This window comes from Salmo salar, chromosome ssa19, assembly GCF_905237065.1.
Source record: "Salmo salar chromosome ssa19, Ssal_v3.1, whole genome shotgun sequence".
Taxonomy (NCBI): domain Eukaryota; kingdom Metazoa; phylum Chordata; class Actinopteri; order Salmoniformes; family Salmonidae; genus Salmo; species Salmo salar.
Window position 1 is genome coordinate 7,781,496 of NC_059460.1, and position 26,087 is coordinate 7,807,582.

Consider the following 26,087-nt stretch of genomic DNA (forward strand, 5'->3'; position numbering starts at 1 on the left):
CAACCTCTCTTATCATCACTCAGTGCCTGGGCTTACCGCCGCTGTACCTGCACCCTACCATACCCTTGTCTGCACATTATGCCCTGAATCTATTCTACCACGCCCAGAAATCTGCTCCTTTTATTCTTTGTCCCCAACGCTCTAGACGACCAGTTTTGAAAGCCTTTAGCCATATCCTCATCCTACTCCTCTGTTCCTCGGGTGATGTGAGGGTAAACCCAGGCCCTGCATGTCCTCAGGCACCCTCATTTGTTGACTTCTGTGATCGAAAAAGCCTTGGTTTCATGCATGTTAACGTCAGAAGCCTCCTCCCTAAGTTTGTTTTACTCACTGCTTTAGCACACTCCGCCAACCCTGATGTCCTTGCCGTGTCTGAATCCTGGTTTAGGAAGGCCACCAAAAATTCTGAGATTTCCATACCCAACTACAACATTTCCCGTCAAGATAGAACTGCCAAAGGGGGAGGAGTTGCAATCTACTGCAGAGAGAGCCTGCAAAGTTCTGTCATACTTTCCAGGTCTGTACCCAAACAGTTCGAACTTCTAATTTTAAAAACTAATCTCTCCAGAAATAAGTCTCTCACTGTTGCCGCCTCTTACCGACCCCCCTCTGCTCCCAGCTGTGCCCTGGACACCATATGTGAATTGATCGCTCCCCATCTAGCTTCAGAGTTCGTTCTGTTAGGTGACCTAAACTGGGATATGCTTACCACCCCGGCAGTCCTACAATCTAAGCTAGATGCCCTCAATCTCACACAAATCATCAAGGAACCCACCAGGTACAACCCTAAATCCGTAAACATGGGCACTATCCTGACATTATCCTGACCAACTTGCCCTCCAAATACACCTCTGCTGTTTTCAATCAGGATCTCAGCGATCACTGCCTCATTGCCTGTATCCGCTATGGGTCCGCGGTCAAACGACCACCCCTCATCACTGTCAAACGCTCCCTAAAACACTTCTGCGAGCAGGCCTTTCTAATCGACCTGGCTCGGGTATCCTGGAACGATATTGACCTCATCCCGTCAGTCAAGGATGACTGGTCGTTCTTTAAAAGTAATTTCCTCACCATCTTAGATAAGCACGCCCCTTTCAAAAAATGCAGAACTAAGAACAGATATAGCCCTTGGTTCACTCCAGACCTGACTGCCCTTGACCAGCCTAAAAACATCCTGTGGCGGACTGCAATAGCATCGAATGTCCCCACGATATGCAACTGTTCAGGGAAGTCAGGAACCAATACACGCAATCAGTCAGGAAAGCAAAGGCTAGCTTTTTCAAGCAGAAATTTGCATCCTGTAGCTCTAACTCCAAAAAGTTTTGGGACACTGTAAAGTCCATGGAGAACAAGAGCATCTCCTCCCAGCTGCCCACTGCACTGAGGCTAGGTAACACGGTCACCACCGATAAATCCATGATCATCGAAAAATTCAATAAGCATTTCTCTACTGCTGGCCATGCCTTCCTCCTGGCTACTCCAACCCCGGCCAACAGCTCCCCGTCCCCCTGCAGCTACTCGCCCGAGCCTCCCCAGCTTCTCCTTCACCCAAATCCAGATAGCAGATGTTCTGAAAGAGCTGCAAAACCTGGACCCGTACAAATCAGCTGGGCTAGACAATCTGGACCCTCTCTTTCTTAAACTCTCCGCCGCCATTGTTGCAACCCCTATTACCAGCCTGTTCAACCTCTCTTTTGTATCGTCCGAGATCCCTAAAGATTGGAAAGCTGCTGCGGTCATCCCCCTTTTCAAAGGGGGTGACACTCTAGACCCAAACTGCTATAGACCTATATCTATCCTGCCCTGCCTCTCTAAAGTCTTTGAAAGCCAAGTTAATAAACAGATCACTGACCATTTCGAATCCCACCGTACCTTCTCCGCTGTGCAATCTGGTTTCCGAGCCGGTCACGGGTGTACCTCAGCCACGCTCAAGGTACTAAACGATATCATAACCGCCATCGATAAAAGACAGTACTGTGCAGCCGTCTTCATCGACCTGGCCAAGGCTTTCGACTCTGTCAATCACCGTATTCTTATCGGCAGACTCAATAGCCTTGGTTTCTCCAATGACTGCCTCGCCTGGTTCACCAACTACTTTTCAGACAGAGTTCAGTGTGTCAAATCGGAGGGCATGTTGTCCGGACCTCTGGCAGTCTCTGTGGGGGTACCACAGGGTTAAATTCTCGGGCCGACTCTTTTCTCTGTATACATCAATGATGTCGCTCTTGCTGCGGGCGATTCCCTGATCCACCTCTATGCAGACGACACCATTCTGTATACTTCTGGCCCTTCCTTGGACACTGTGCTAACTAACCTCCAAACGAGCTTCAATGCCATACAACAAATGCCATACAACACTCCTTCCGTGGCCTCCAACTGCTCTTAAACGCTAGTAAAACCAAATGCATGCTTTTCAACCGTTCGCTGCCCACACCCGCCCGCCCGACTAGCATCACCATCCTGGACGGTTCTGACCTACAATATGTGGACAACTATAAATACCTAGGTGTCTGGCTGGACTGTAAATTCTCTTTCCAGACTCATATTAAACATCTCCAATCCAAAATCAAATCTAGAATCGTCTTTCTATTTCGCAACAAAGCCTCCTTCACTCTCTCCGCCAAACTTACCCTAGTAAAACTGACTATCCTGCTGATCCTCGACTTCGGCGATGTCATCTACAAAATAGCTTCCAATACTCTACTCAGCAAACTGAATGCAGTCTATCACAGTGCCATCCGTTTTGTTACCAAATCACCTTATACCACCCACCGCTTCGACCTGTATGCTCTAGTCGGCTGGCCCTCGCAACATATTCGTCGCCAGACCCACTGGTTCCAGGTCATCTGTAAGTCTATGCTAGGTAAAGCTCCGCCTTATCTCAGTTCACTGGTCACGATAACAACACCCACCCGTAGCACACGTTCCAGCAGGTATATCTCACTGATCATCCCCAAAGCCAACACCTCATTTGGCCGCCTTTCCTTCCAGTTCTCTGCTGCCAGTGACTGGAACGAATTGCAAAAATCGCTGAAGCTAGAGACTTTTATTTCCCTCACCAACTTTAAACATCAGCTATCTGAGCAGCTAACCGATCGCTGCAGCTGTATATAGTCCATCTGTAAATAGCCCACCCAATCTACCTACCTCATCCCCATACTGTTTTCTTTTACTTTTCTGCTCTTTTGCACACCAGTATCTCTACTTGCCATCATCATCTGCTCATTTATCACTCCAGTGTTAATCTGCTAAATTGTAATTCTTCGCTATTATGACCTATTTATTGCCTACCTCCTCATGCCTTTTGCACACACTGTATATAGACTTTCTTTTTTTCTACTGTGTCATTGACTTGTTTATTATGTTATTGGCTTGGTTATTGTTTATTCCATGTGTAACTCTGTGTTGTTGTCTGTGTCACACTGCTTTGCTTTATCTTGGCCAGGTCGCAGTTGTAAATGAGAACTTGTTCTCAAGTAGCCTACCTGGTTAAGTAAAGGTAAAATAAAAACAAGGATATTTCTAAGTGACCCCAAACTTTTGAACGGTAGTGTGTATATATATTTTTTTTCTTTCTTTACAAATTGATACTTGGAGTCAAATATTGCTATAATATCGTCCCCAAAACATATTGCTATAGTAACTGTATTGACCCCCCCCCCCCCCCAATCACTCATCCGGACGTCTTTGGAAAGTCATCAATAAGTCACATGATCTTGTGAACTAAGGCTAGGATGGATTCCATTGTCAATACCAGAAAGGCACATACATGCACTTACACGTGGGTGGTGTGTAGACAGACGGTTCCCAGGGATAGGAGATCCCAGACATGAATCTCACCCCCAGCTCCCCATTGGCCGTCTGTCAGTGATTGACATGTCTTTGTCCAATAGTTCTACCCTAGGCCCCACCTCATCCTCCCTCCCTCTATTCCTTCTCTCACATTCACTCCAACTCGCAGCTAGAGTACAGTTAGATCTTCCAACACAGAGAGAGAGTGTCTGTGTGTTATCTGAAGTGAGAGAATAGGACGGGCTCGGAGAATAGTACGGGCTCGGAGATCATGGGGTTCCCATACCCTGAGTGGGTACAGGTCAGTGAAACACTGTCACTGTGTGTGTCTTACTCTGTCTCTTTCTATTAATCTTTCTCTCTCTCTGTCTGTCTTTTCTTAGCTCAGGAAAAGGTGTGTTTTGTTACTGTTGGCTTTCTTTTATAATTGAAGTTGGTGTGTGTGTGTGTGTGTGTGTGTGTGTGTGTGTGTGTGTGTGTGTGTGTGTGTGTGTGTGTGTGTGTGTGTGTGTGTGTGTGTGTGTGTGTGTGTCTTGCATGACTTTGTCTGAGCGTGTTTGTGAGAGAACTCTGCATGCTGCCACCTGGCTGGTGAGCGTTCCAGAGTGGTTGTTGGTGGGAGGTCATCGCCCTTGGCCTCCCCAATTCGAATGAGTGCTGGCTGTACATCTAGTGTTGTCCCTTCGACTCAAGCATGCAACACAATTTCATAAGAAACTATTCCAGTCAACTCCTATTCACCCACAGACTACTAGCCCTTGTTTCTTTGTCAGAAATATGAACTGATATATGAACTTTATTTAATTTTTTATCTTTAATTTGCCACCCTCCTTTCTCTCCTCCTAATCTTCCTCCTTTCTCAGTGGCTACTCCCTGCAGCACCGGTCTAACCGGACCCATTGTTAAATGTTTGTCACTGTGAATATCGCAGCTGCACACACCTCATACTTCTTTCTCTCTCTCTCTCACTCTCTCAATAGAGAAATAAATACTTTTTTAAAAATTAAGATTTGGGGGAATTTCTCTTCTGCTTTCTAAAACAATTCTGCGAGTTCATAAAGACACACAGACATATGTCCAGAGGTGTGTGTTTGTGTGTGTGTTTAGAAGGTATGGTATTAGTTGTAGGTGGCTTTCCTGCTGTCGTGTCCTTATTTACAGAAAACAACATTTATAGAGGTGTGTGTGTGTGTGTGTGTGTGTGTGTGTGTGTGTGTGTGTGTGTGTGTGTGTGTGTGTGTGTGTGTGTGTGTTTTTAATACCTAAATGAAAGTGTGTGTGTGTAGGGTAATATAGTACGGTACATGCAGGTAACGGAAGCATGAGTATTTGCATGACGTGGGCGTTATTTCCATACGGAGTGAATGAGTGAAAGCAGAGGGAGTGAATGGAAGTGTGTGTAGACTCTCTATTTCTCTAGGAACCATTTTAGGAAATGAATGCCATGATAAAGGGGAGACCTTGCCAGGAGGGCGCACCCACACTCACACACATGCTTGCACATGCAAGCATGCACACACACACACACACACACTGCAGCTCTGTTAGTAGGACACCAGGTTGCTGATCTTGCCATGCTCTTTTTCTGGGTCTGTTTGGAGCAATCTCTCTAACCTCTCACTTGTTTCACCACGTCTGAGCAGCTCACCTGCCTCAATGTTTCTGTCAACACACACTTACTCTCAGATGGTCATAAACGTGTTCAGGAGCGCATGTCTGACCTGTTTTAGATGATTTGAATCTGCTGTTTGGGTTTTATAGAACACACACAAATACACACACACACACACACACACACAAATACACACACATACATAATGCTGGATTAAACATCACACTGCTGTGTCATACCTCCACCTTTGTCCTCTTTCTCTCTGATAATCCTATTGTTTAGTGCTCTGTGACCAGAGAGGGAGAAAGTGATGTAGAGGAGAGATGAGATATAATTAACTTTATCTTTAAATAAATCTGGAATCCGTAGCTGTGAAACTGCTAAGGCCATTTGCAATATTACAACAAAGACATTACTTCAAACCAAGAAGATCGTTTTTTTCCCCATCAGACATCAGTGCATGCGCGATAGAACAACAGAGTATTTTTTTGGACAACGATGCTCCATTAGCTAAACAAAATAAAAACAAATGCACCTGGAGTGACTGTTTCACCTTATGCGGATCTCAAATCAAATTGTATTTGTCAGATGCTTCATAAACAACAGGTGTAGATGTAACCGGTGTGAAATGGCTAACGGGATGCGCGCTAATAGCGTTTCAATCGGTGACGTCACTCGCTCTGAGACCATGAAGTAGTTGTTCCCCTTGCTCTGCAAAGGCTGCGGCTTTTGTGGAGCGATCGGTAACGATGCTTCGAGGGTGGCTGTTGTCGATGTGTGCAGAGGGTCCCTGGTTCGAGCCCAGGTAGGGGCGAGGAGTAGGACGGAAGCTAAACTGTTACATAGACTAACAGTGAAATTCTTACTTATGGGTCCTTCCCATAAGAAAAAATAACAGGAGGAATAAATACACAATAAGTAACGTTAACCTGGCTATATACACTTAGTACCAGTACCAAGTCCATGTGCATGGGTACGAGGTTATTGAGCTCCTTGCGGTCTGATGCCAAACCGTTACCATACCAAGCGGTGTTGTAGCCAGTCAAGATGCTCTCAATGGTGCAGCTGTATACCTTTTTGAGGATCTGGGGGCCCATTTCAAATCTTTTCAGGCTCCTGAGGGGGAAGAGGCGTTGTCGTGTCTTCTTCATGTGGACTATGATAATTCCTTAGTGATGTGGACACTGAGGAACTTGGAGCTCTCGACCTGCTCCTCAACAGCCCTGACGATGTGGATGGGGCCATGCTCTGCCCTCCTTTTCCTGTAGTCCACGTTCAGATCCTTTGTCTTGCTGACGTTGAGGGAGAGGTTGTTGTCCTGGCACCACACTGCCAGGTCTCTGAACTCCTCCCTGTAGGCTGTCTCATCGTTGTCGGTGATCAGGCCTACCACCATCATGTCGTCAGCAAACTTAATGATGGTGTTAGAGTCGTGCACGGCCAAGCGGTCGTGGGTGAACAGGGAGTATAGGAGGGGACTAAGCATGCACCCCTGAGGGGCCCACGTGTAAAATATTGTCCCATGTACATTGTGTAATTTACTGATGGGCCCTAACTAGCCCCATGGGGATATCCCTGGTCATTACGATCGGGTCGTGTACAGCTGCACTCTGAATTGATGATTACTTGGGTGCTGCCAGTTGTGGACAGGATTGAAATAAACGCAATCCAGGGAAAACTGTTCTGTTGCCTTCATTCCGTGACATACCATTTTTTCCTAATCATCTCGCAAATATCCTATTTACACTTTAGTCAATTTTGACACTATAATATTATTTTCAATGCCACATAATGCAATTTTCAAAAGGAGAAGTTTATGTTTTGGTTCGGTTGGACTTTAAGGAGAGTGGAAGCAGCCTTGTTATATTTTAGCATTAAGCTGTGGCTTACAGAGAAGACAGCCTATGGCAACAGTGCGTGATTTCCATTGTGTTTCCTCCTCTCCTCGTTGTCTTTAGCCTGCTACTACAGGCCATTCCTGATGTGCTGCTATTCACCAGTTCCCATTCAAACAGTCTTACCAGCATTTATCTGCATATTTACATACACACAACCTACTGCCATGGGGGGGTAACAGTAACACTAATGTTGTAGTCAGATTCCATAAACTTGTCCTTGACGTCATGTTGTCTACCTGGTCTCTCTGTCTGTCCTTGTCTCTCCCTATCTCCCTCCCCCCTCCCCCTCTACCTGTTCACCAGGTGAGCCCTGGGCACCGAGCGTACTAGCCAATAACCATGCTGCGCCAATCTGAGCCTACCAATAGCACGTTGCACCTGGTTGCTACGGATATGAGTGAAATCATGGAGAATTTGGACACTCGTGAGCTATACCTAGGAGACGGGGAATATGACACTACAGACTTTAAACTCCCAGGTAGGGTGTGTGTGTGCACATGCGAGTGTGTGTGCAAATGTTTTATTCATTGATTGATGGATTAGTTTATAAGAAGACAGTTTTACCTATCTAACTATTTATAACCTATTCATGAGCAACAAAGTGTGTGTAGTGTGGGCAGGTAAATTTTGCTCAAGGTGTTGGCTGACAGTGAGGAATGTTATGTCTTAGAGAAGTGTGTGTGTGTAGTGTAGTTTCTGATGTGTGTGTGTAGTGTAGTTTCTGATGAGTGTGTGTAGTGTAGTTTCTGATGTGTGTGTGTTCCCCCAGAGGAGCGTCGGGGCTTTGCGTCTGTCTACAATACTGTGGGGTTTAAGGAGGCGGAGGCCAAGGTGTTTCTCTCCTCTCCCATCACTGCTAAGATACTAGAAGTGGAGAGATTCACCTCTGCACAGGACCGCTTCAATATCACCTCACAGCGCAGTGTCAACAAGGTACACAGACACATACCTCAGCAAAGCACCACAACACACACACACACACTCACTCAGCCACACCCTTTATATTTTTTCTGTCTGTGTAGAGTCTGCCTGCGGTATTTAAGATTGAAATGAGACATGGTGAGTTCAGCTGGGTGGTCAAGAGAAAGGAGAAACACTTCATGGACCTCCACAGGGAACTGCTCCGATACAAGACTTTCATGAGAATACCACTACCCTCCCGCAGGTACGCAGACACCTGTTTGTTTTACTATCCTTGTGGGGACCAAAACATTTATTCCCATTTAAAATAAAATTTTTACTAACCCCTAAACCTAACCCTTAACCCCTCACCCTAATCCTAACTCTAATTGGAACTCTAAACCTAACCCCTAAGCCTAAAATATACTTTTTCCTTCTGGGGACTGGCGAAATATCCCCACTTGTCCAAGTGTTCCTTCTTTTACTATCCTTGTGAGGACTTCTGGTCCCCACAAGGATAGTAAAACCAAAAATATACACACACACACACAGGTAGTATCAAAGATGTTGAAACTGAAAAGACACTAACAATTTCCTATTGACTCCCTCTCTCCTCTCCTCTTTCTCTCTCCATCCTCACTCTCTCCCCCCTCTCTCTCTCTTCCAGCCACACAGTGAGAAGGCATAGTGTTCGGAGGTCAGAGGTCAGAGCCATGCCCACTCTGCCACGGGGGAGCGGGGATGAGCTGGCCCGGGAGGAACAGGTGTCCAGCAGGAGGGTACGCCATTCGGCAAACACATTTGTCAATCACCTGTTAATCACCTGCTCTGCTCTTCCTAACACGGTATGTCTTTATTGGTAACAGAAAGCATTGGAGGACTACCTGAATAAGCTGCTGAAGATGTCTATGTACAGAAACTACCATGCTACGGTGAGACACATACACACACGTGCACACACTGCTGGAGATGTCCACGCTACGAGGATATGTCCAACTTTCAAATGTTCTTGTTTCTCTCAGATGGAGTTTATAGACGTCAGCCAGCTGTCCTTCATCCATGATCTGGGACCTAAAGGCTTGTGAGTAACTCTACACTACCTACTGTAACTAACGATTCATCACCACCATGATACTTCAGTCAGGAAGAGAAGTCTTCTACTTTTTCTCTTCATTTCCCCAGAGAAGGGATGGTGTACAAGCGGTCAGGCGGTCATCGTATTCCAGGACTTAACTGCTGTGGTCATAGCAAGATGTGCTACCGCTGGTCCAAACGGTCAGTACCCTGAATAATAGATGAAATAGCAAGATGTGCTACCGCTGGTCCAAACGGTCAGTACCCTGAATAATAGATGAAATAGCAAGATATGCTACCGCTGGTCCAAACGGTCAGTACCCTGAATAATAGATGAAATAGCAAGATATGCTACCGCTGGTCCAAACGGTCAGTACCCTGAATAATAGATGAAATAGCAAGATGTGCTACCGCTGGTCCAAACGGTCAGTACCTTGAATAATAGATGAAATAGCAAGATGTGCTACCGCTGGTCCAAACGGTCAGTACCCTGAATAATAGATGAAATAGCAAGATATGCTACCGCTGGTCCAAACGGTCAGTACCCTGAATAATAGATGAAATAGCAAGATGTGCTACCGCTGGTCCAAACGGTCAGTACCCTGAATAATAGATGAAATAGCAAGATGTGCTACCGCTGGTCCAAACGGTCAGTACCCTGAATAATAGATGAAATAGCAAGATGTGCTACCGCTGGTCCAAACGGTCAGTACCCTGAATAATAGATGAAATAGCAAGATGTGCTACCGCTGGTCCAAACGGTCAGTACCCTGAATAATAGATGAAATAGCAAGATGTGCTACCGCTGGTCCAAACGGTCAGTACCCTGAATAATAGATGAAATAGCAAGATATGCTACCGCTGGTCCAAACGGTCAGTACCCTGAATAATAGATGAAATAACAAGATGTGCTACCGCTGGTCCAAACGGTCAGTATCCTGAATAATAGATGAAATAGCAAGATGTGCTACCGCTGGTCCAAACGGTCAGTACCCTGAATAATAGATGAAATAGCAAGATGTGCTACCGCTGATCCAAACGGTCAGTACCCTGAATAATAGATGAAATAGCAAGATGTGCTACCGCTGGTCCAAACGGTCAGTACCCTGAATAATAGATGAAATAGCAAGATGTGCTACCGCTGGTCCAAACGGTCAGTACCCTGAATAATAGATGAAATAGCAAGATGTGCTACCGCTGGTCCAAACGGTCAGTACCCTGAATAATAGATGAAATAGCAAGATGTGCTACCGCTGGTCCAAACGGTCAGTACCCTGAATAATAGATGAAATATCAAGATGTGCTACCGCTGGTCCAAACGGTCAGTATCCTGAATAATAGATGAAATATCAAGATGTGCTACCGCTGATCCAAACGGTCAGTACCCTGAATAATAGATGAAATATCAAGATGTGCTACCGCTGATCCAAACGGTCAGTACCCTGAATAATAGATGAAATATCAAGATGTGCTACCGCTGATCCAAACGGTCAGTACCCTGAATAATAGATGAAATCTCAAAGTCTGAGAATGATTCTATCCTCTGGAGTCCAGATGTTGTCTCATATCTCCTCTTACTGCTCCAGCTGATACTGCTGAGCTGTGCTTTAATAATAAACTCCAGTGTCTGTCTGTCTGTAGCTGGTTGGTGGTGAAGGATTCGTTCCTCCTCTACATGAAGCCAGACTCGGGAGCCATTGCCTTTGTTCTCCTGGTGGATAAAGAGTTCTGCATCAAAATGGACTCCAAAGACACAGAGACCGGACACGGAGTACGGATTGATAGCCTTTCCAGGTGGGTGGGTTTGAGTAAGATGCTGGTTGTAAAATAAAGTAGGTTACTACCTCACCAAGGAGTATTGAAAAAACACAATCTCCAGAAATTATTCGGACAATCATTGAGTAAAAAGGAGTTTCAACAATCAGTGTTTTTTTTGTGTGTGTATATACTGCAGGGCCCTGGTGTTGAAATGCAGCAGCTACAGACATGCTAGGTGGTGGGGTCAGGCCATCGAGGGCTTCGTCCAGAAACATGGCTCTGCCTTCCTGACCGACCACCGCTTCGGTTCCTTCGCCCGACAGGAGCACAACATCCCAGCCAAATGGTATCCACGGCTACACCACAATCATTAAACCACGACACGTTTAATACAGTCAAGAGTTAAACAACACCCCGGTCTGAACATTAAGTGAGAACAATGCAGAATATATATTTAAAATGGGAAATGACTCTGGGAATGTACTTTTTCAAGACACATTTACTGTACACACCAATGTCCCAGTAGAGCATAAAGTCCAGCTAGTGTGGCAGGTGGGTTATCCCAGGTAATCCCAGGTACACTTTGGCCCAGGTACAGTTTGGCCCAGTTACAGCCCTTAAAGGTATCAGTCTCACTGGAGTAACCTGACACAAAGAGAGGGAAAGTGACACTGGGCTTCTCATCACCTGTCACCTGCTGGGGCAACACTATACTGTCTGTGTGAGACATGGAGGGGGTGTGTGCAACAGTGAAAGTGTGTGGGTGGGTGTATGCGTGCGTGCGTGGGAAAGTTTGTGTGTCTGTTTACGAGAGAGAGAGAGAGAGAGAGAGAGAGAGAGAGAGAGAGAGAGAGAGAGAGAGAGAGAGAGAGAGAGAGAGAGAGAGAGAGAGAGAGAGAGAGAGAGAGAGACACTGCACTGTGTTTTAAGTGACTATAATATAACTGTGTTTATAGGTATGTGAATGGGAAGACCTACATGGCCGATGTGGCAGACGCTCTGGAGGGGGCTGAAGAAGAGATCTTCATCACTGACTGGTGGTACGTGTGTGTGTGTGTCCAATGCATATGCAGAGCACATAGCGGTCACACCTCCAAGGCAGACTGTGGTCAAACAGATGGGTTACAATCAGAGACCTGGAATACTGTTACACCCACCCCACACAGCTGCCAGTGTGTGGACATCTCATATTTGTTTACCCTCAGAGCCTGGTTCCTCTCTAGGTTCCTTCCTAGATTCCTGCCTTTCTAGGGAGTTTTTCCTAGCCACTGTGCTTCTACATCTGCATTGCTTGCTGTTTGGGGTTTTAGGCTGGGTTTCTGTACAGCACTTTGTGACATCGGCTGATGTAAAAAGGGCTTTATAAAATACATTTGATTGTATGTGTGTGTTTTCAGGCTGAGCCCTGAGATCTTTATGAAAAGGCCGGTTGTCGAGGGAAATCGCTGGCGCCTTGACTGCATCCTGAGACGCAAAGCAGTGAGCAACCAAATGCTGTCTCATTGGTCCATTCGCACCCCTCAAACTGCCTTAGTGTGGATCTTATCATTGATTAAATGATTTGATTATGTGGTAATTAGTAACGGTGTCTCTGTCTTTCTGTCCCTATAGCAACAGGGAGTGCGTATCTTTGTGATGCTGTATAAGGAGGTGGAGCTAGCTTTGGGCATCAACAGTGAATACAGCAAGAGAACACTAATGCACCTCCACCCAAATGTCAAGGTGTGTGTGTGTGTGTGTGTGTGTGTGTGTGTGTGTGTGTGTGTGTGTGTGTGTGTGTGTGTGTGTGTGTGTGTGTGTGTGTGTGTGTGTGTGTGTGTGTGTGTGTGTGTAAAATGTGTTTACAGTGTGTTTTATAGAGCATAGGAGGTTGGTGGCACCTTAATTGGGGAGGACGGGCTTGTGGTAATGTCTGGAGCGTAATTGATGGAATGGTATCAGATGCATGAAACGCATGGGTTCCATGTGTTTTTGATGCCATTCCATTCACTCCATTCCAGCCATTATTATGAGCCGTCCTCCCCTCAGTAGCCTCCACTGGTATAGAGGTATCCTTTTATGTAGTAAAAGTGTGTGTGTGTGTGTGTGTGTGTGTGTGTGTGTGTGTGTGTGTGTGTGTGTGTGTGTGTGTGTGTGTGTGTGTGTGTGTGTGTGTGTGTGTGTGTTCTGTAGGTGATGCGTCATCCGGACCATGTCTCCTCCTCTGTATACCTGTGGGCGCATCACGAGAAGATCATCATCATCGACCAATCAGTGGCTTTCGTGGGTGGGATCGACCTGGCGTATGGTCGCTGGGATGACAGAGAGCACCGTCTGACGGACGTGGGGAGTGTGACCCGCTCTGTAGCCCTGGAGCAGGTCAGACACACAACCACACACGCAGTCTGAGTGTCACATGATCACTAGCCAACAGAGCATGTGAGGATCAGACATCCACACCAACTTTCCTCTCGCTCTGTCTTTCTGTCTCCTGCCTCCTGTCTCCACAGGCTGAGGGTTCCTCCTTCAAGATGGCCACCGCACCGACCAGTAGTTCTGCCCCTAGCAATGGGAAGGGTGCTGCTGCCCTGGTAGTGGACTCAGGGGACCAGCCCAAGTTGAAGGGGCTGGGGAGAATCAGGAGGACAGGGTTCAGTATGAAGAGACACCTGCAGAAACATGGACTGGCCCACGCCGACTCTGTTAGCAGTGTGGATAGCTCAGAAGAGAGTGAGTCCGTACATGCACATGTCATAAACACATGCAGAAGCTAAACATTGCCCAAATTGTTGTATTTTACTGAGTCATTTGCTGCTTTGTGTATCTAACCGTCGTGTCTAACTGTTTTGAATGTTTAACATCACTAACTCTTCTCTACTAACTACTCAACACAACGCTACATTGATGCTGGTGCTCTGCTTATCACTTGGTAAACAATACCAATGTTAGCATAGCAAACTACTCATTTCACGCTAGCATTATGTAGGTAGAAGAATCAGATCTGAAGCATCCGTTTGGAACTTCCACTCACCACCAAATATGGTGATGAGAGGAAGTCCAGCGGGCTGTGGGAGAAGATGGAGCTAGATGAAACTTGGTGGACATTCTGCTAACTTTCAGATCGATAAATCTCGATGCAGTTATCTGTTCCCAAAACTAGAATGTGTTACAAACAGATTGCACTAACATTTGTAGACTTCACCATTTGCCAAAGTAAAAACAAAAATACGTTGTTTAGAAGGAGTTAAAGGGCAAATTGAGTTATTGCACACACGGAATTCACAGAGAAGGAAAATATGCAACTACATGCTAAAACGCGCCAATAGGATCTCGCTAGCTCATGCTTGGCTCTGCCCACCTCCTTGCTTGTTCTGCCCACTGTGCTTCATTTGCTCCCATTGGAAACAACGCCGATGAGATATCTTTGGTTAGTTACCAGTATCTTTGGTACTACAATACTAGCTCGCTATCCCCATTTTGGTCTGGAGTCCCTCAGAATTAGAAATTCACACACTAGCACGTATTTAGAGACCATATACTTCAAGTGCAGAGAGAGGGACGGGACCATATTCTGCAGAGGTTAAATGGCAGTCTGTGTGTCCAGGTTGGACGAACAGCGTCAACAGTCAACACAATCTGATCCTTACTAGAGGGGTGGAGCTGAGACTGGCCCCTCCCATTGGGTTGGCACCGGCTGGTGAGTGAGTCTCTGATTGGAAGATGCGCTGTGGGGTCGGGGATTTGACTGTCCCGCTGCTAAACTCATCACGCAGTGTGCTTTTCAGTGTTCATCACGTGTGTCTCTCTGAAAGAGTGCAAATATCTCAGGGGCCTCATTTATAACCATTGTGTACATTTTATATGAAATATCTGAAAAGACTGAGCATGCACCAAAATATTGAGATTGATCAACTTGGCGCATGCCTGCCATAAATAGGCATGTTTCCCATTAAATCAGACCTGTTGTGAAACTGCGTCTGTGAACAAGCATTATAACTCCGCCTGAAAACCCCCATCATTCACCTATTATGGTGACAAAGGCACCCTTATTTGCTGTATACTTTGTAATTATTGTAATTAGGCCAAGAGTATCTAAAGGAAATAGCAATGGCGAACTTGATCAATGTCTTTGGAGATTTTGGCAGAATGTATATTTTTTTTTGCGGTGACATTTGCTGTATCTGACTGTGTCTGAAAGACAAACTATTGCACATCGTTGTGGACCTGTAAACAGATCGTTTGAATTCACTAATGTTTTACATTTTACCTTTTCCCAAACCTAAATATGCTGCACTGCCCGCGAATTCTGAAACATTGTCTACTCGGGAAAAAATGTAAACTACAATGGGCCTACTTACAGTGGTAGTTAACACATTTCAATGCTAAATATCAAGTGTCTGTTCACCTGTTAAACTCGGATGCAGAGAGCAATAACCTGAAAGTATAATAGCCTATCTATTAGGCACAATGAGAGATGCACATGTTAATTAAGTTATTGTATGGCTACTTCAGGAATATGAACTCATCATGCCAGAAAAGGTGAGGAATTTATTCTGCAATGACTATGGTATGGAAATATCTATGTATTATGTAGGCTGTTATGTTTATAATTTAAATATTATTTACTCCAAAAATGTTACATTAGGCTATAATATTCAGACGTAGTCTACAAACGTCATTGGAAAAGGTGAGGTGAAGCATCGGTCCGCATAGAGCAAAATACTTAAAAAGCATATCTGTTGATTTACTACTGTGAAGTGGGTCCAATTAAGAGAGATGGGAAGAATGGTGCCTATCCAACCTTGTTGTAGGCCTATAGGCTATTTCGGATGTAGCAAGTATAAAAACATCCCAGTCAGACAAGGTTTTATTCTGCAATGATTGTGGAAATTAAATAAACAATAGGAATAGATGATTATTTGAAATTATTTTAGAATGCAAAGATAAAATAAATATATTTCCGCTCTTCTAACTAATGGCAAATGATTGCATCTTATTATATTTAGCTACTTTTTTTTTGTTGTTGTTCTAAATAAGACTGTCATCGTATATTCCTGCACAAGGCTAGTCTACTGTTGCCTATTTGCAATGCAAACCAATAGAAACTGTGCGTACACATGGTCTGAAGTTTACGGGAGGATAAGCACATTCTAACATAAATTTCAGTTTTTATGAATGCCAACTTTTGCGTGAAAACTGGTGCACACATGTTTTGTGTGTATGGCAATGTTTATAAATGAGGCCCCAGGTCTTTCTGCAGCGTGTGGCGTGGCCTGGCCTGGTGTGGCATGAGAGTGTGTGCTCATGTCAAGACTTTGTTTAAGCAAGGTCAATAAGAATCCCCCATGATGCAGCCTAGGGCCTCTGCAGTGTGTTTTTATGGCAGAAGAATTTCAAGGAATGTGGAGGAGGCAAAGACCCACCCAGACATATTATCCCTCAAAATGGCAGCTTACTGCAGCTTGCACACACACACACACACACACACACACCTTCTGGTTGTGGTTATGCCTGGGAATGTTCAGATGTTTTCCTCAGATCACTATGTTTTTACTACTGTGAATGTTCATCTGGGCACAATAGTACTCAACTGTGTAGCTAGACTCAGACAAGACTGCTGCTGCTGGTAAATGAGCTGACTTATCTGTCTGAAACAGGGTGGACTGTGACTCCGTGTCATGGCTGTCTGGGTGTGGGGCGTGTTGTCTCTGTGTGTGTGTGTGTGTGTGTGTGTGTGTGTGTGTGTGTGTGTGTGTGTGTGTGTGTGTGTGTGTGTGTGTGTGTGTGTGTGTGTGTGTGTGTGTGTGTGTGTGTGTGTGTGTGTGTGTGTGTGTGTGTGTGTGTGTGTGTGTGTGTGTGTGTGTGTGTGTGTCTGTTTGGGGACTATTTTGACTCTCAACTGTCTTTCTGTCCACTGTTAGTTTTATCAGGATTTGTTTCCTCAATGCATAAAACAAATTTAAACCTTGAAACTAACTACTTATAGTAACCAACCTCTCTCTCTTGGAGTCTCTTCTGATTTCAACTGAAATGTGTCTTCCACATTTAACCCAATCCCTCTGAATTAGAGAGGTGCGGGGGGCTGCCTTACGTCTTCGTCGCCCCGGGAAAAGTGGGTTAACTGCCTTGCTCAGGGGCAGAACGACAGATTTTTACCTTGTCAGCTCGGGGATTCGATCTACCAACCTTTTGGTTACTGGCCCAACACTCAAACCACTAGGCTACCTGTTGAAGGCACTCAGTTGTACAACTGACAAGGTATCCCCCTTTCTCCTTCTGATTTCCACTGTCCCCTGCTGCTGGCTTTGGGAGGTGCAGGGAAACATTTTCCTGGTCAGATCAGGGTCAGGAAAACCTCCTGGCCCTATACACTTGATGTTTAACTTCTATGTGTCTGTGTCTGGCCTTTAGAGACGGTGCGTAGCATGCAAACAGGAATAGGAGGAGTAGGAGAGTTGGTTGGAGATACAAGGTTCTGGCACGGGAAAGACTACTGCAACTTCGTATACAAAGACTGGATCCAACTGGACAAGCCCTTTGACGGTAAGCACATCACCTAAACACACAGTTGAACCTGGTCATAAACACACCTACCTGTACATGACTGTATCCCGTCTCGCCAGACTTCATTGACAGACACACCCACCCCAGGATGCCGTGGCATGACATCGCCTCCGTGGTTCATGGGAAGGCTGCCAGGGATGTGGCCAGACACTTCATCCAGCGCTGGAACTTCTGCAAGGTCAGACACAGGTCACAGTGATGTCAATAAGGGTCAGAGGTAACATGTCTGACTCCTTCACAATTTCTGTACAAGAACAGCATTTTGGTATTTGATCATTTCTCTCTCTGTCCTGCATCCCCTCTTTCACTTCCTCTTTGTCTGTCTCTCTATCTGGCTCTAGATAATGAAGCCAAAGTATCGTTCTCTCTCCTACCCGTATCTCCTGCCCAAGTCTCACACTACCGCAGGAGAGATCAGATACCAGGTCCCCAACTGCATCCCTGCAAAAGTACAGGTAAACACACACTAACACACGCACCATCCTACACACACAAGTTTTATGGCTTGAATATCCAACTGCACATTTCCACTCTCTCCCTGTCTGTGTCCCCTGTCAGATCCTGCGCTCAGCATCCGACTGGTCAGCTGGTATAAAGTACCATGAAGAATCCATCCACAACGCCTACGTCCACGCTATCAAGAACAGCCAACACTACATCTACATAGAGGTACTGTTGTACATATACAGTACAATACATAACACTACATAGGCGTTATGTAGTGTAACATGCTTCTATGTCCTGCTGTTTCTCAGAACCAGTTCTTCATCAGCTGTACTGATAACAGACATGTCTTCAACAAGATAGGAGACGCCATCGCTGAACGCATCATCCAAGCATACAAGTAACCCCCCACCCTCTCCACACACACGTACACACACAAACACACATATACACACATGTACAGTACCAGTCAAAAGTTTGGACACAACTACTCATATTTTCTACATTGTAGAATAATAGTGAAGACATCAAAACTATGACATAACACATATGGAATCATGTAGTAACCAAAAAACTGTTAAACAAATCAAAATATATTTGAGATTCTTCAAAGTAGTCACCCTTCGCCTTGATGACAGTTTGCACACTCTTGGCATTCTCCAACCAGCTTCACCTGGCATGCTTTTTTTTTAAGGAGTTCCCACATATGCTGAGCACTTGTTGGCTGCTTTTCCTTCACTCTGCGGTCCAACATCACAAACCATCTCAATTGGGTTGAGGTCGGTTGATTGTGGAGACCAGGTCATCTGATGCAGCACTCCATCACTCTCCTTCTTTGTCAAATATCCCTTACACAGCCTGGATGTGTGTTGGGTCATTGTCCTGTTAAAAAAAACAAATGATAGTCCCACTAAGCGCAAGCCACATGGGATGGCCTACCGCTGCAGAATGCTGTGGTAGCCATGCTGGTTAAGTGTGCCTTGAATTCTAAGCAAAGCACCATCACACCACCTCCTCCTTGCTTCACGGTGGGAACCACACATGTGGAGATCATCCGTTCACCTACTCTGCGTCTCACAAAGATACGGCGTTTGGAACCAAAAATCTCAAATTTGGACTCATCAGACCAAAGGACAAACCGGTCTGATGTCCATTGCTCGTGTTTCTTAGCCCAAGCAAGTCTTTTCTTATTATTGGTGTCCTTTAGTAGTGGTTTCTGTGCAGCAAATCGACCATGAAGGACTGATTCACGCAGTCTCCTCTGAACAGTTGATTGTTGAGATGTGTTTGTTACTTGAACTCTGTGAAGCATTTATTTGGGCTGCAATTTCTGAGGCTGTTAACTCTAATGAACATATCCTCTGCAGCAGAAGTAACTCTGGGACTTCCATTCCTGTAGCAGTCCTCATGAGAGCCAGTTTTATCATAGAGCTTGATGGTTTTTGTGACTGCACTTGAAGAAACGTTCAAAGTTCTTGAAATTTTGCGTATTGACTGACCTTCATGTCTTAAAGTAATGATGGACTGTCGTTTCTCTTTGCTTGTTTCGAGCTGTTCTTGCCATAATATGGACTTGGTCTTTTACCAAATAGGGTTATATTCTGTATACCACCCCTACCTTGTCACAGCACAACTGATTGGCTCAAACGCATTAAGAAAGAAAGAAATTCCACAAATTAACTTTTAAGAAGGCACACCTGTTAATTGAAATGCATTCCAGGTGACTACCTCATGAAGCTGGTTGAGAGAATGCCAAGTGTGTGCAAAGCTGTCATCAGTGAAAAGGGTGGCTACTTTGAAGAATCTCAAATATAAAATATATTTTGATTTGTTTGTTTTTTTGGTTACTATGTGTGTTGTTTCATAGTTTTTATGTCTTCACTATTATGTAGAAAATAGTCAAAATAGAGAAAAACCCTTGAATGAGTTGGTGTGTCCAAACATTTGACTGGTACTGTACACACACACACACACACGATATGACACGTACAGTAGAAACACACTCACTGAGAATAACCAGCTCCACATGGCAACTGTTAGGTTTGGCAACAGCAGCTTTCATGAGGGTGTTCCCACTGTTTAAGGTCACATCTTTCTCCGGGGGGGAAATAAACTGTGTGTCCTTTTAGGGAGGGTAAGAAGTTCCGAGTGTACGTGGTGACCCCCTTGTTGCCCGGCTTTGAAGGAGACATCAACACCGGAGGAGGCAGTGCCATTCAGGCTGTCATGCACTACAACTACAGGTGTGTGAGCGGATTAGACATGTCTGTCTGTGTAATGTATCTCTGCTGTAATATAAGGGGATTCAGAAGGCTGTGGCCAGAGGAGGCTTGGGATGGCACTTGGGAGGCCAGTTAAAGGGTTTATATCTACCTCTGCTTACACAGAGTAGACACTGAGAAGACCTGCCTTCACTTTACAACCACAGCAGTAAAGTGTCTGTGTGTGTACTCCACCCATGGAGATGGACTTTATGGGTCAAATTAGCATCCTTGTGGAACCACTACATCACACACTGGCTAGGCTGTCTACACACCCCTCCCTGTTCCTGTGACTCATCAATCTAGAAGTGGCAGGTCCTGGAGTTAACATTCTCTCACTCTCTGTAGAACCATGAACAGAGGAGATTGTTCCATCATATCTCAGCTGAAGAGAGAAAGTAAGTCATGTGCGGGCGTGTGCGTGTGTGTGTGTGTACAAGGGTAACGGGAAGTTCATGCCAGTTGCCACATTACACAGTTAGGCTACCCTCTTCACCAAAGTGGCATCATACTGACCAATACAAACACCCAACCATAGTTTCACTACAGTCCCTGGTTCGAATCCAGGCTTTATCACACCCGGCCGTGATTGGGACTCCCATAGGGCGGCGCACAATTGGCCCAGCGTCGTCCGGGTTTGGCCGGGGTAGGCCGTCATTGTAAATAAGAATTTGTTCTTAACTGACTTGCCTAGTTAAATAAAGGTTAAATTTTAAAAATAATAATAATAGCACACCCACCTAGCAGAACACAGACCTACTCTTTGATTAACATTAGACTGTCTCCTTATGGTTCTGTTTTTATTTATGGTTCTGTGTGTGTTTCAGTGGACTGGTTCTGTGTGTGTGTGTGTTTCAGTGGACGAGCAGTGGATGAACTACATCTCATTCTGTGGTCTGAGGACCCACGCTGAACTGGAGGGACGCCTGGTCACAGAGCTCGTCTACGTCCACAGCAAGATGCTCATCGCAGATGACAACACCGTCATCATAGGTGGGTAGGTTTGGATTTGTGTGTATTGTTCTGTATTGTTAGTTATAACTGCACTGTTGGAGCTAGAAACATAAGCATTTCGCTACAGTTGCGATAATATCTGCAAAATACAGTTGAAGTCGGAAGTTTACATACACTTATGTTGGAGTCATTAAAACTCGTTTTTCAACCACTCCACAAATTTCTTGTTAACAAACTATAGTTTTGGCAAGTCGGTTAAGACATCTACTTTGTGCATGACACAAGTCATTTTTCCAACAATTGTTTACAGACAGATTATTTCACTTATAATTCACTGTATCACAATTCCAGTGGGTCAGAAGGTTGCATACACTAAGTCGACTGTGCCTTTAAACAGCTTGGAAAATTCCAGAAAATGATGTCATGGCTTTAGAAACTTCTGATGGGCTAATTGACATCATTTGAGTCAATTGGAGGTGTACCTGTGGATGTATTTCAAGGCCTACCTTCAAACTCAGTACCTCTTTGCTTGACATTATGGGGGATTTTTTTTTTTTTAAATCAGCCAAGACCTCAGGAAAGAAATTGTAGACCTCCACAAGTCTGGTTCATCCTTGGGAGCAATTTCCAAACGCCTGAAGGTACCAGGATCATCTGTACAAACAATAGTACGCAAGTGTAAACACCATTGGACCACGCAGCCGTCATTCCGCTCAGGAAGGAGACGTGTTCTGTCTCCTAGAGATGAACGTACTTTGGTGCGAAAAGTGCAAATCAATCCCAGAACAACAGCAAAGGACCTTGTGAAGATGCTGGAGGAAACAAGTACAAAAGTATCTATATCCACAGTAAAACGAGTCCTATATGTACATAACCTGAAAGGCCGCTCTGCAAGGAAGAAGCCACTGGTCCAAAACGCCATAAAAAAGCCAGACTACGGTTTGCAACTGCACATGGGGACAAAGATTGTACTTTTTGGAGAAATGTCCTCTGGTCTGATGAAACAAAAATAGAACTGTTTGGTCATAATGACCATCGTTATGTTTGGATGAAAAGGGGGGAGGCTTGCAAGCCGAAGAACACCATCCCAACCGTGAAGCACGGTGGTGGCAGCATCATGTTGTGTGGGTGCTTTGCTGCAGGAGGGACTGGTGCACTTCACAAAATAGATGGCATCATGAGGAAGTAAAAGTATGTGGATATATTAAAGTAACATCTCAAGACATCAGTCAGGAAGTTAGAGCTTGGTCGCAAATGGCTTAAGGACAACAAAGTCAAGGTATTGGAGTGGCCATCACAAAGCCCTGACCTCGATCCTATAGAATATTTGTGGGCAGAACCGTAAAAGCGTGTGCGAGCAAGGAGGCCTACAAACCTGACTCAGTTACACCAGCTCTGTCAGGAGGAATGGGCCAACATTCACTCAACTGATTGTGGGAAGCTTGTGGAAGGCTACCCGAAACGTTTGACCCAAGTTAAACAATTTAAGGCAATGCTAACAAATACTAATGAGTGTATATAAACTTCTGACCCACTGGGAATGTGATGAAATAAATTAAAGCTGAAATAAATCATTCTCTCTACTATTATTCTGACTTTTCACATTCTCAAAATAAAGTGGTGATCCTAACTGACCTAAGACAGGGAATGTTTACTAGGATTAAATGTCAGGAATTGTGAAAAACTGAGTTTAAATGTATTTGCCTAAGGTGTATGTAAACTTCTGACTTCAACTGTATGTGTATGTGACCAATAAAATTGTATTCGATTTCCGTGTGCAAGTTAGGATTAATGTACGTCTGTAACCTAAGCTTTACATTAGTAAATGTAAAGCCCCATTATTTTTATTTCTACTTTGCATTTTCTTCCACTACAAATCTACCATTCCAGTGTTTTACTTGCTATATTGTATTTACTTTGCCACCATGGCCTTTTTTGCCTTTACCTCCCTTATCTCACCTCATTTGCTCACATTGTATATAGACTTATTTTTCTACTGTATTATTGACTGTATGTTTGTTTTACTCCATGTGTAACTCTGTGTTGTTGTATGTGTCGAACTGCTTTGCTTTATCTTGGCCAGGTCGCAATTATAAATGATTACTTGTTCTCAACTTGCCTACCAGGTTAAATAAAGGTGAAATAAAATAAATACAAATAAATATTACCATCTGCTGGTCAGTGTTATTACTGCATCCATTCATCCATTTACTCATAGTCAAAGAAGAGCTTCAAAAGTCCTAATGACAGACACAAAGGACCCACACACACCTAACGCTTCCTCTGTGTCTGTTGTAGGTTCAGCCAACATCAACGACCGCAGCATGTTGGGGAAGCGTGACAGCGAGGTGGCGGTGATCGTCGAAGACTCGGAGACCGTTACCGCGGTGATGGATGGACAGGAGTACCAGGCTGGTCGCTATGCACTGGAACTACGTCTAGAGTGCTTCAGGTGTGTGTCTGTGTGTGAGCCTTCAAGTGCTTTGACTTACGACCTCACTGAGGAATCAACTCTTCTCTTTAATACTAAGACTTTTTCCCTTCTCTCTCCCGTCACTCCCTCCATCTCTCTCTCCCGCCTTCCATCAGGACTATCCTAGGGGCCCATACTGATCTGTCGATAGACGTGTCTGACCCTCTCAGTGATCACTTCTACAAGGAGATTTGGATGACCACCTGTGCTCGCAACGCCACTATCTATCAGAAGGTAGCTAACAGACACACAAAAACACTCCATCTACCAGAAGGTACACAAACACTAACATGCAACATTAGAACTAACCCAGTCAGTATTATGTCATAATGCTACCTATGCTTTGCTATCACAGAGAGTACAGAGTTGAACTTCTCCCTCTTTCCCCCCAGGTGTTCCGGTGCCTTCCCTCCAGTGATGTCAGGAACATTCTAGAACTGGAAGGCTACCTGGCCAAGCCGGGGTTGGAGAGGGAGGATTCTGCACGCGCTCATGAGGAGCTGAAGAAGATCCGTGGCTTCCTGGTCCAATTTCCGCTCGACTTCCTATCTGAGCAGAATCTACTTCCTCCCATCGGCTCCAAGGAGTCCATGGTCCCCATGGAGGTTTGGACCTGAGACCGAGACCAGAGACTTTACACACACACTCCACATTCTATACCAGAGAACTCTACCACCACTCTGGAGTGTGTGTCTGAAAAGCAGACAGCACCTTCACGTTTACATTAAAAAGAAGAAAACAAAGGAGGAGGAGAGGACAATGGAGTGATTAACTGTGGGACCTTACACATACCCGTCTGTGTAGTTTAAGGGAACATAACGGACTGTGCACTGCTCTGTAACTGTTCTGTACTGTTTACTAACACTATGGAATGCCGTGAGGGCTGGAGAACGCAGCTCAGACTCCTCTGCGTGATGTTTCTATGAAAACATACTAAGGCCTTAGAATAATGTAAGACAAAAAAAAAGACAAGAGGGAGGAAAAAAGGAGAGTGTGATATCGGAGACTGTTAGAAAGAGGGGGAGGGGAGGGGGGTGAGGGGGGGGGGGGGGGTGAGAGGGAGAGCTCTGTGCTCTTGCAGTCAAGAGCATTGTGAAAGTGACATCTTAAAGCCCTGCCATGCATCTAACCTCTAACCCTGACCTGAACACCAAAATGAAATCACATGAACTCAACACAAGTGCCAATTATTGATACGGTAATGTTAATGCAGTATACCTTCTCTTACATTCCTCATATTCATTCTGTGGATTTCAGACTATGACCTTAAGGACCTCTGTTTCTACTAGCGTGCCTTTAGATCTCTAGAGGTCTAGACAATAGTCTAGTACAATAGCAAAACACAAAGGGACATTGTATTCCATCTTGGGATGTTGTATTATGCTGCACGTAGCTGTTAGCATGCTTGCTAGTCACTGCATGTATCCATTAGCATGAAAACAAGTCAGTCTGCTGTGTGTTGCTGGTAACTTGTCATGTTAGCTACCAGTCCATACAACGATAAGCATGCTAGCTAGAGTCAGTCCATTTTTAGCTACACCCGGCATGTAGCTACAGTAGCAAGGTTGGTCTTAATTCTAATTGAAGACAGTCAGTTCAGGAAGTGATTTTGTATTGAGATAAATAGCTGCTTCTTTTCAGTTTGAGAAGTCCTTGAAAATAAATGCTATTTTTTCCCGATAATTGAATTGTCATTTACTTTGAATTGAGCCCAACCCTGGTAGCTAACTGATATGCTTACCGTTTGCTTGCTAGTAAATGGTTGGACTGTGGTCATTATACCAAAAATAAGTGATCTTTTTACTTTACTGACTGTAACAGTTATGTCAGAGATAAGAGGTCTCCACGGGAGGAAGTCCCAACTCATAACTGTCTCATATCAGAATGTATCAACAATGCTCTGTCCTCTGTCCCCCTTTCTCTGTCAATGTCCTTTTCTCTCTTCCTTCTCATTTATTTTCTCTGTCCTGTCTTTGTTCATCTCTTTTGTCCATTTCTCTTTCACTCTACCTTTCATTAGCCTGTTTCTATAAATTGCAATTTTTGCACAGACTGTGTTTTCTAGGAAAACCCAAATACTGAAAATTCACGTATTTAATTATTTGTGCGTTGATGAAATGAATATTAACTATTAAACATTTCTGGTTTTTCTCAGTGTCATGGTGTGTCTTATTTATAATACAACCAAGTTAGTCTGTTGAGAGCCAATTTGCATTTACAAAGATTTTTTATGTAACCTTTAACTAGGCAAGTCAGTTAAGAACAAATTCTTATTTTACAATGACTGCCTACCCCGGCCAAAACTTCCCTTAACCCGGACAACGCTCGGCCAATTGTGCACCGCCCTATGGGACTCCCGAACACGGCTGGGTGTGATA

General features: G+C 44.7%; 1 protein-coding gene across 4 annotated transcripts in view; it reads left to right on the forward strand.

Annotated features, from left to right (window-relative positions):
- The window catches only part of LOC106578373 (phospholipase D1), a 31,203-nt gene extending 5,344 nt beyond the window's left edge, over window positions 1-25,859 (forward strand). The window contains exons 1-27 of one of the 4 annotated variants that reach the window (XM_045702034.1): window positions 3,934-4,093; window positions 7,606-7,780; window positions 8,072-8,235; window positions 8,325-8,467; window positions 8,870-8,981; window positions 9,069-9,134; window positions 9,225-9,283; window positions 9,385-9,477; window positions 10,918-11,070; window positions 11,231-11,380; window positions 11,991-12,074; window positions 12,432-12,513; window positions 12,646-12,756; window positions 13,207-13,392; window positions 13,524-13,743; window positions 14,618-14,710; window positions 17,425-17,556; window positions 17,637-17,755; window positions 17,919-18,032; window positions 18,136-18,246; window positions 18,333-18,421; window positions 20,151-20,264; window positions 20,631-20,680; window positions 21,141-21,275; window positions 23,535-23,688; window positions 23,826-23,943; window positions 24,102-25,859. In XM_045702034.1, the coding sequence (XP_045557990.1) occupies window positions 7,642-7,780; window positions 8,072-8,235; window positions 8,325-8,467; window positions 8,870-8,981; window positions 9,069-9,134; window positions 9,225-9,283; window positions 9,385-9,477; window positions 10,918-11,070; window positions 11,231-11,380; window positions 11,991-12,074; window positions 12,432-12,513; window positions 12,646-12,756; window positions 13,207-13,392; window positions 13,524-13,743; window positions 14,618-14,710; window positions 17,425-17,556; window positions 17,637-17,755; window positions 17,919-18,032; window positions 18,136-18,246; window positions 18,333-18,421; window positions 20,151-20,264; window positions 20,631-20,680; window positions 21,141-21,275; window positions 23,535-23,688; window positions 23,826-23,943; window positions 24,102-24,326 (3,216 nt within the window). In that variant the 5' untranslated portion in view covers window positions 3,934-4,093; window positions 7,606-7,641 and the 3' untranslated portion in view covers window positions 24,327-25,859. Of the gene's footprint in view, window positions 1-3,933; window positions 4,094-7,605; window positions 7,781-8,071; window positions 8,236-8,324; window positions 8,468-8,869; window positions 8,982-9,068; window positions 9,135-9,224; window positions 9,284-9,384; window positions 9,478-10,917; window positions 11,071-11,230; window positions 11,381-11,990; window positions 12,075-12,431; window positions 12,514-12,645; window positions 12,757-13,206; window positions 13,393-13,523; window positions 13,744-14,617; window positions 14,711-17,424; window positions 17,557-17,636; window positions 17,756-17,918; window positions 18,033-18,135; window positions 18,247-18,332; window positions 18,422-20,150; window positions 20,265-20,630; window positions 20,681-21,140; window positions 21,280-23,534; window positions 23,689-23,825; window positions 23,944-24,101 lie in introns of those variants that run through there. The other 3 variants (XR_006760670.1, XM_045702033.1, XM_014157097.2) reach the window with 3 other exon arrangements.
- Window positions 25,860-26,087: the final 228 nt, after the last annotated feature.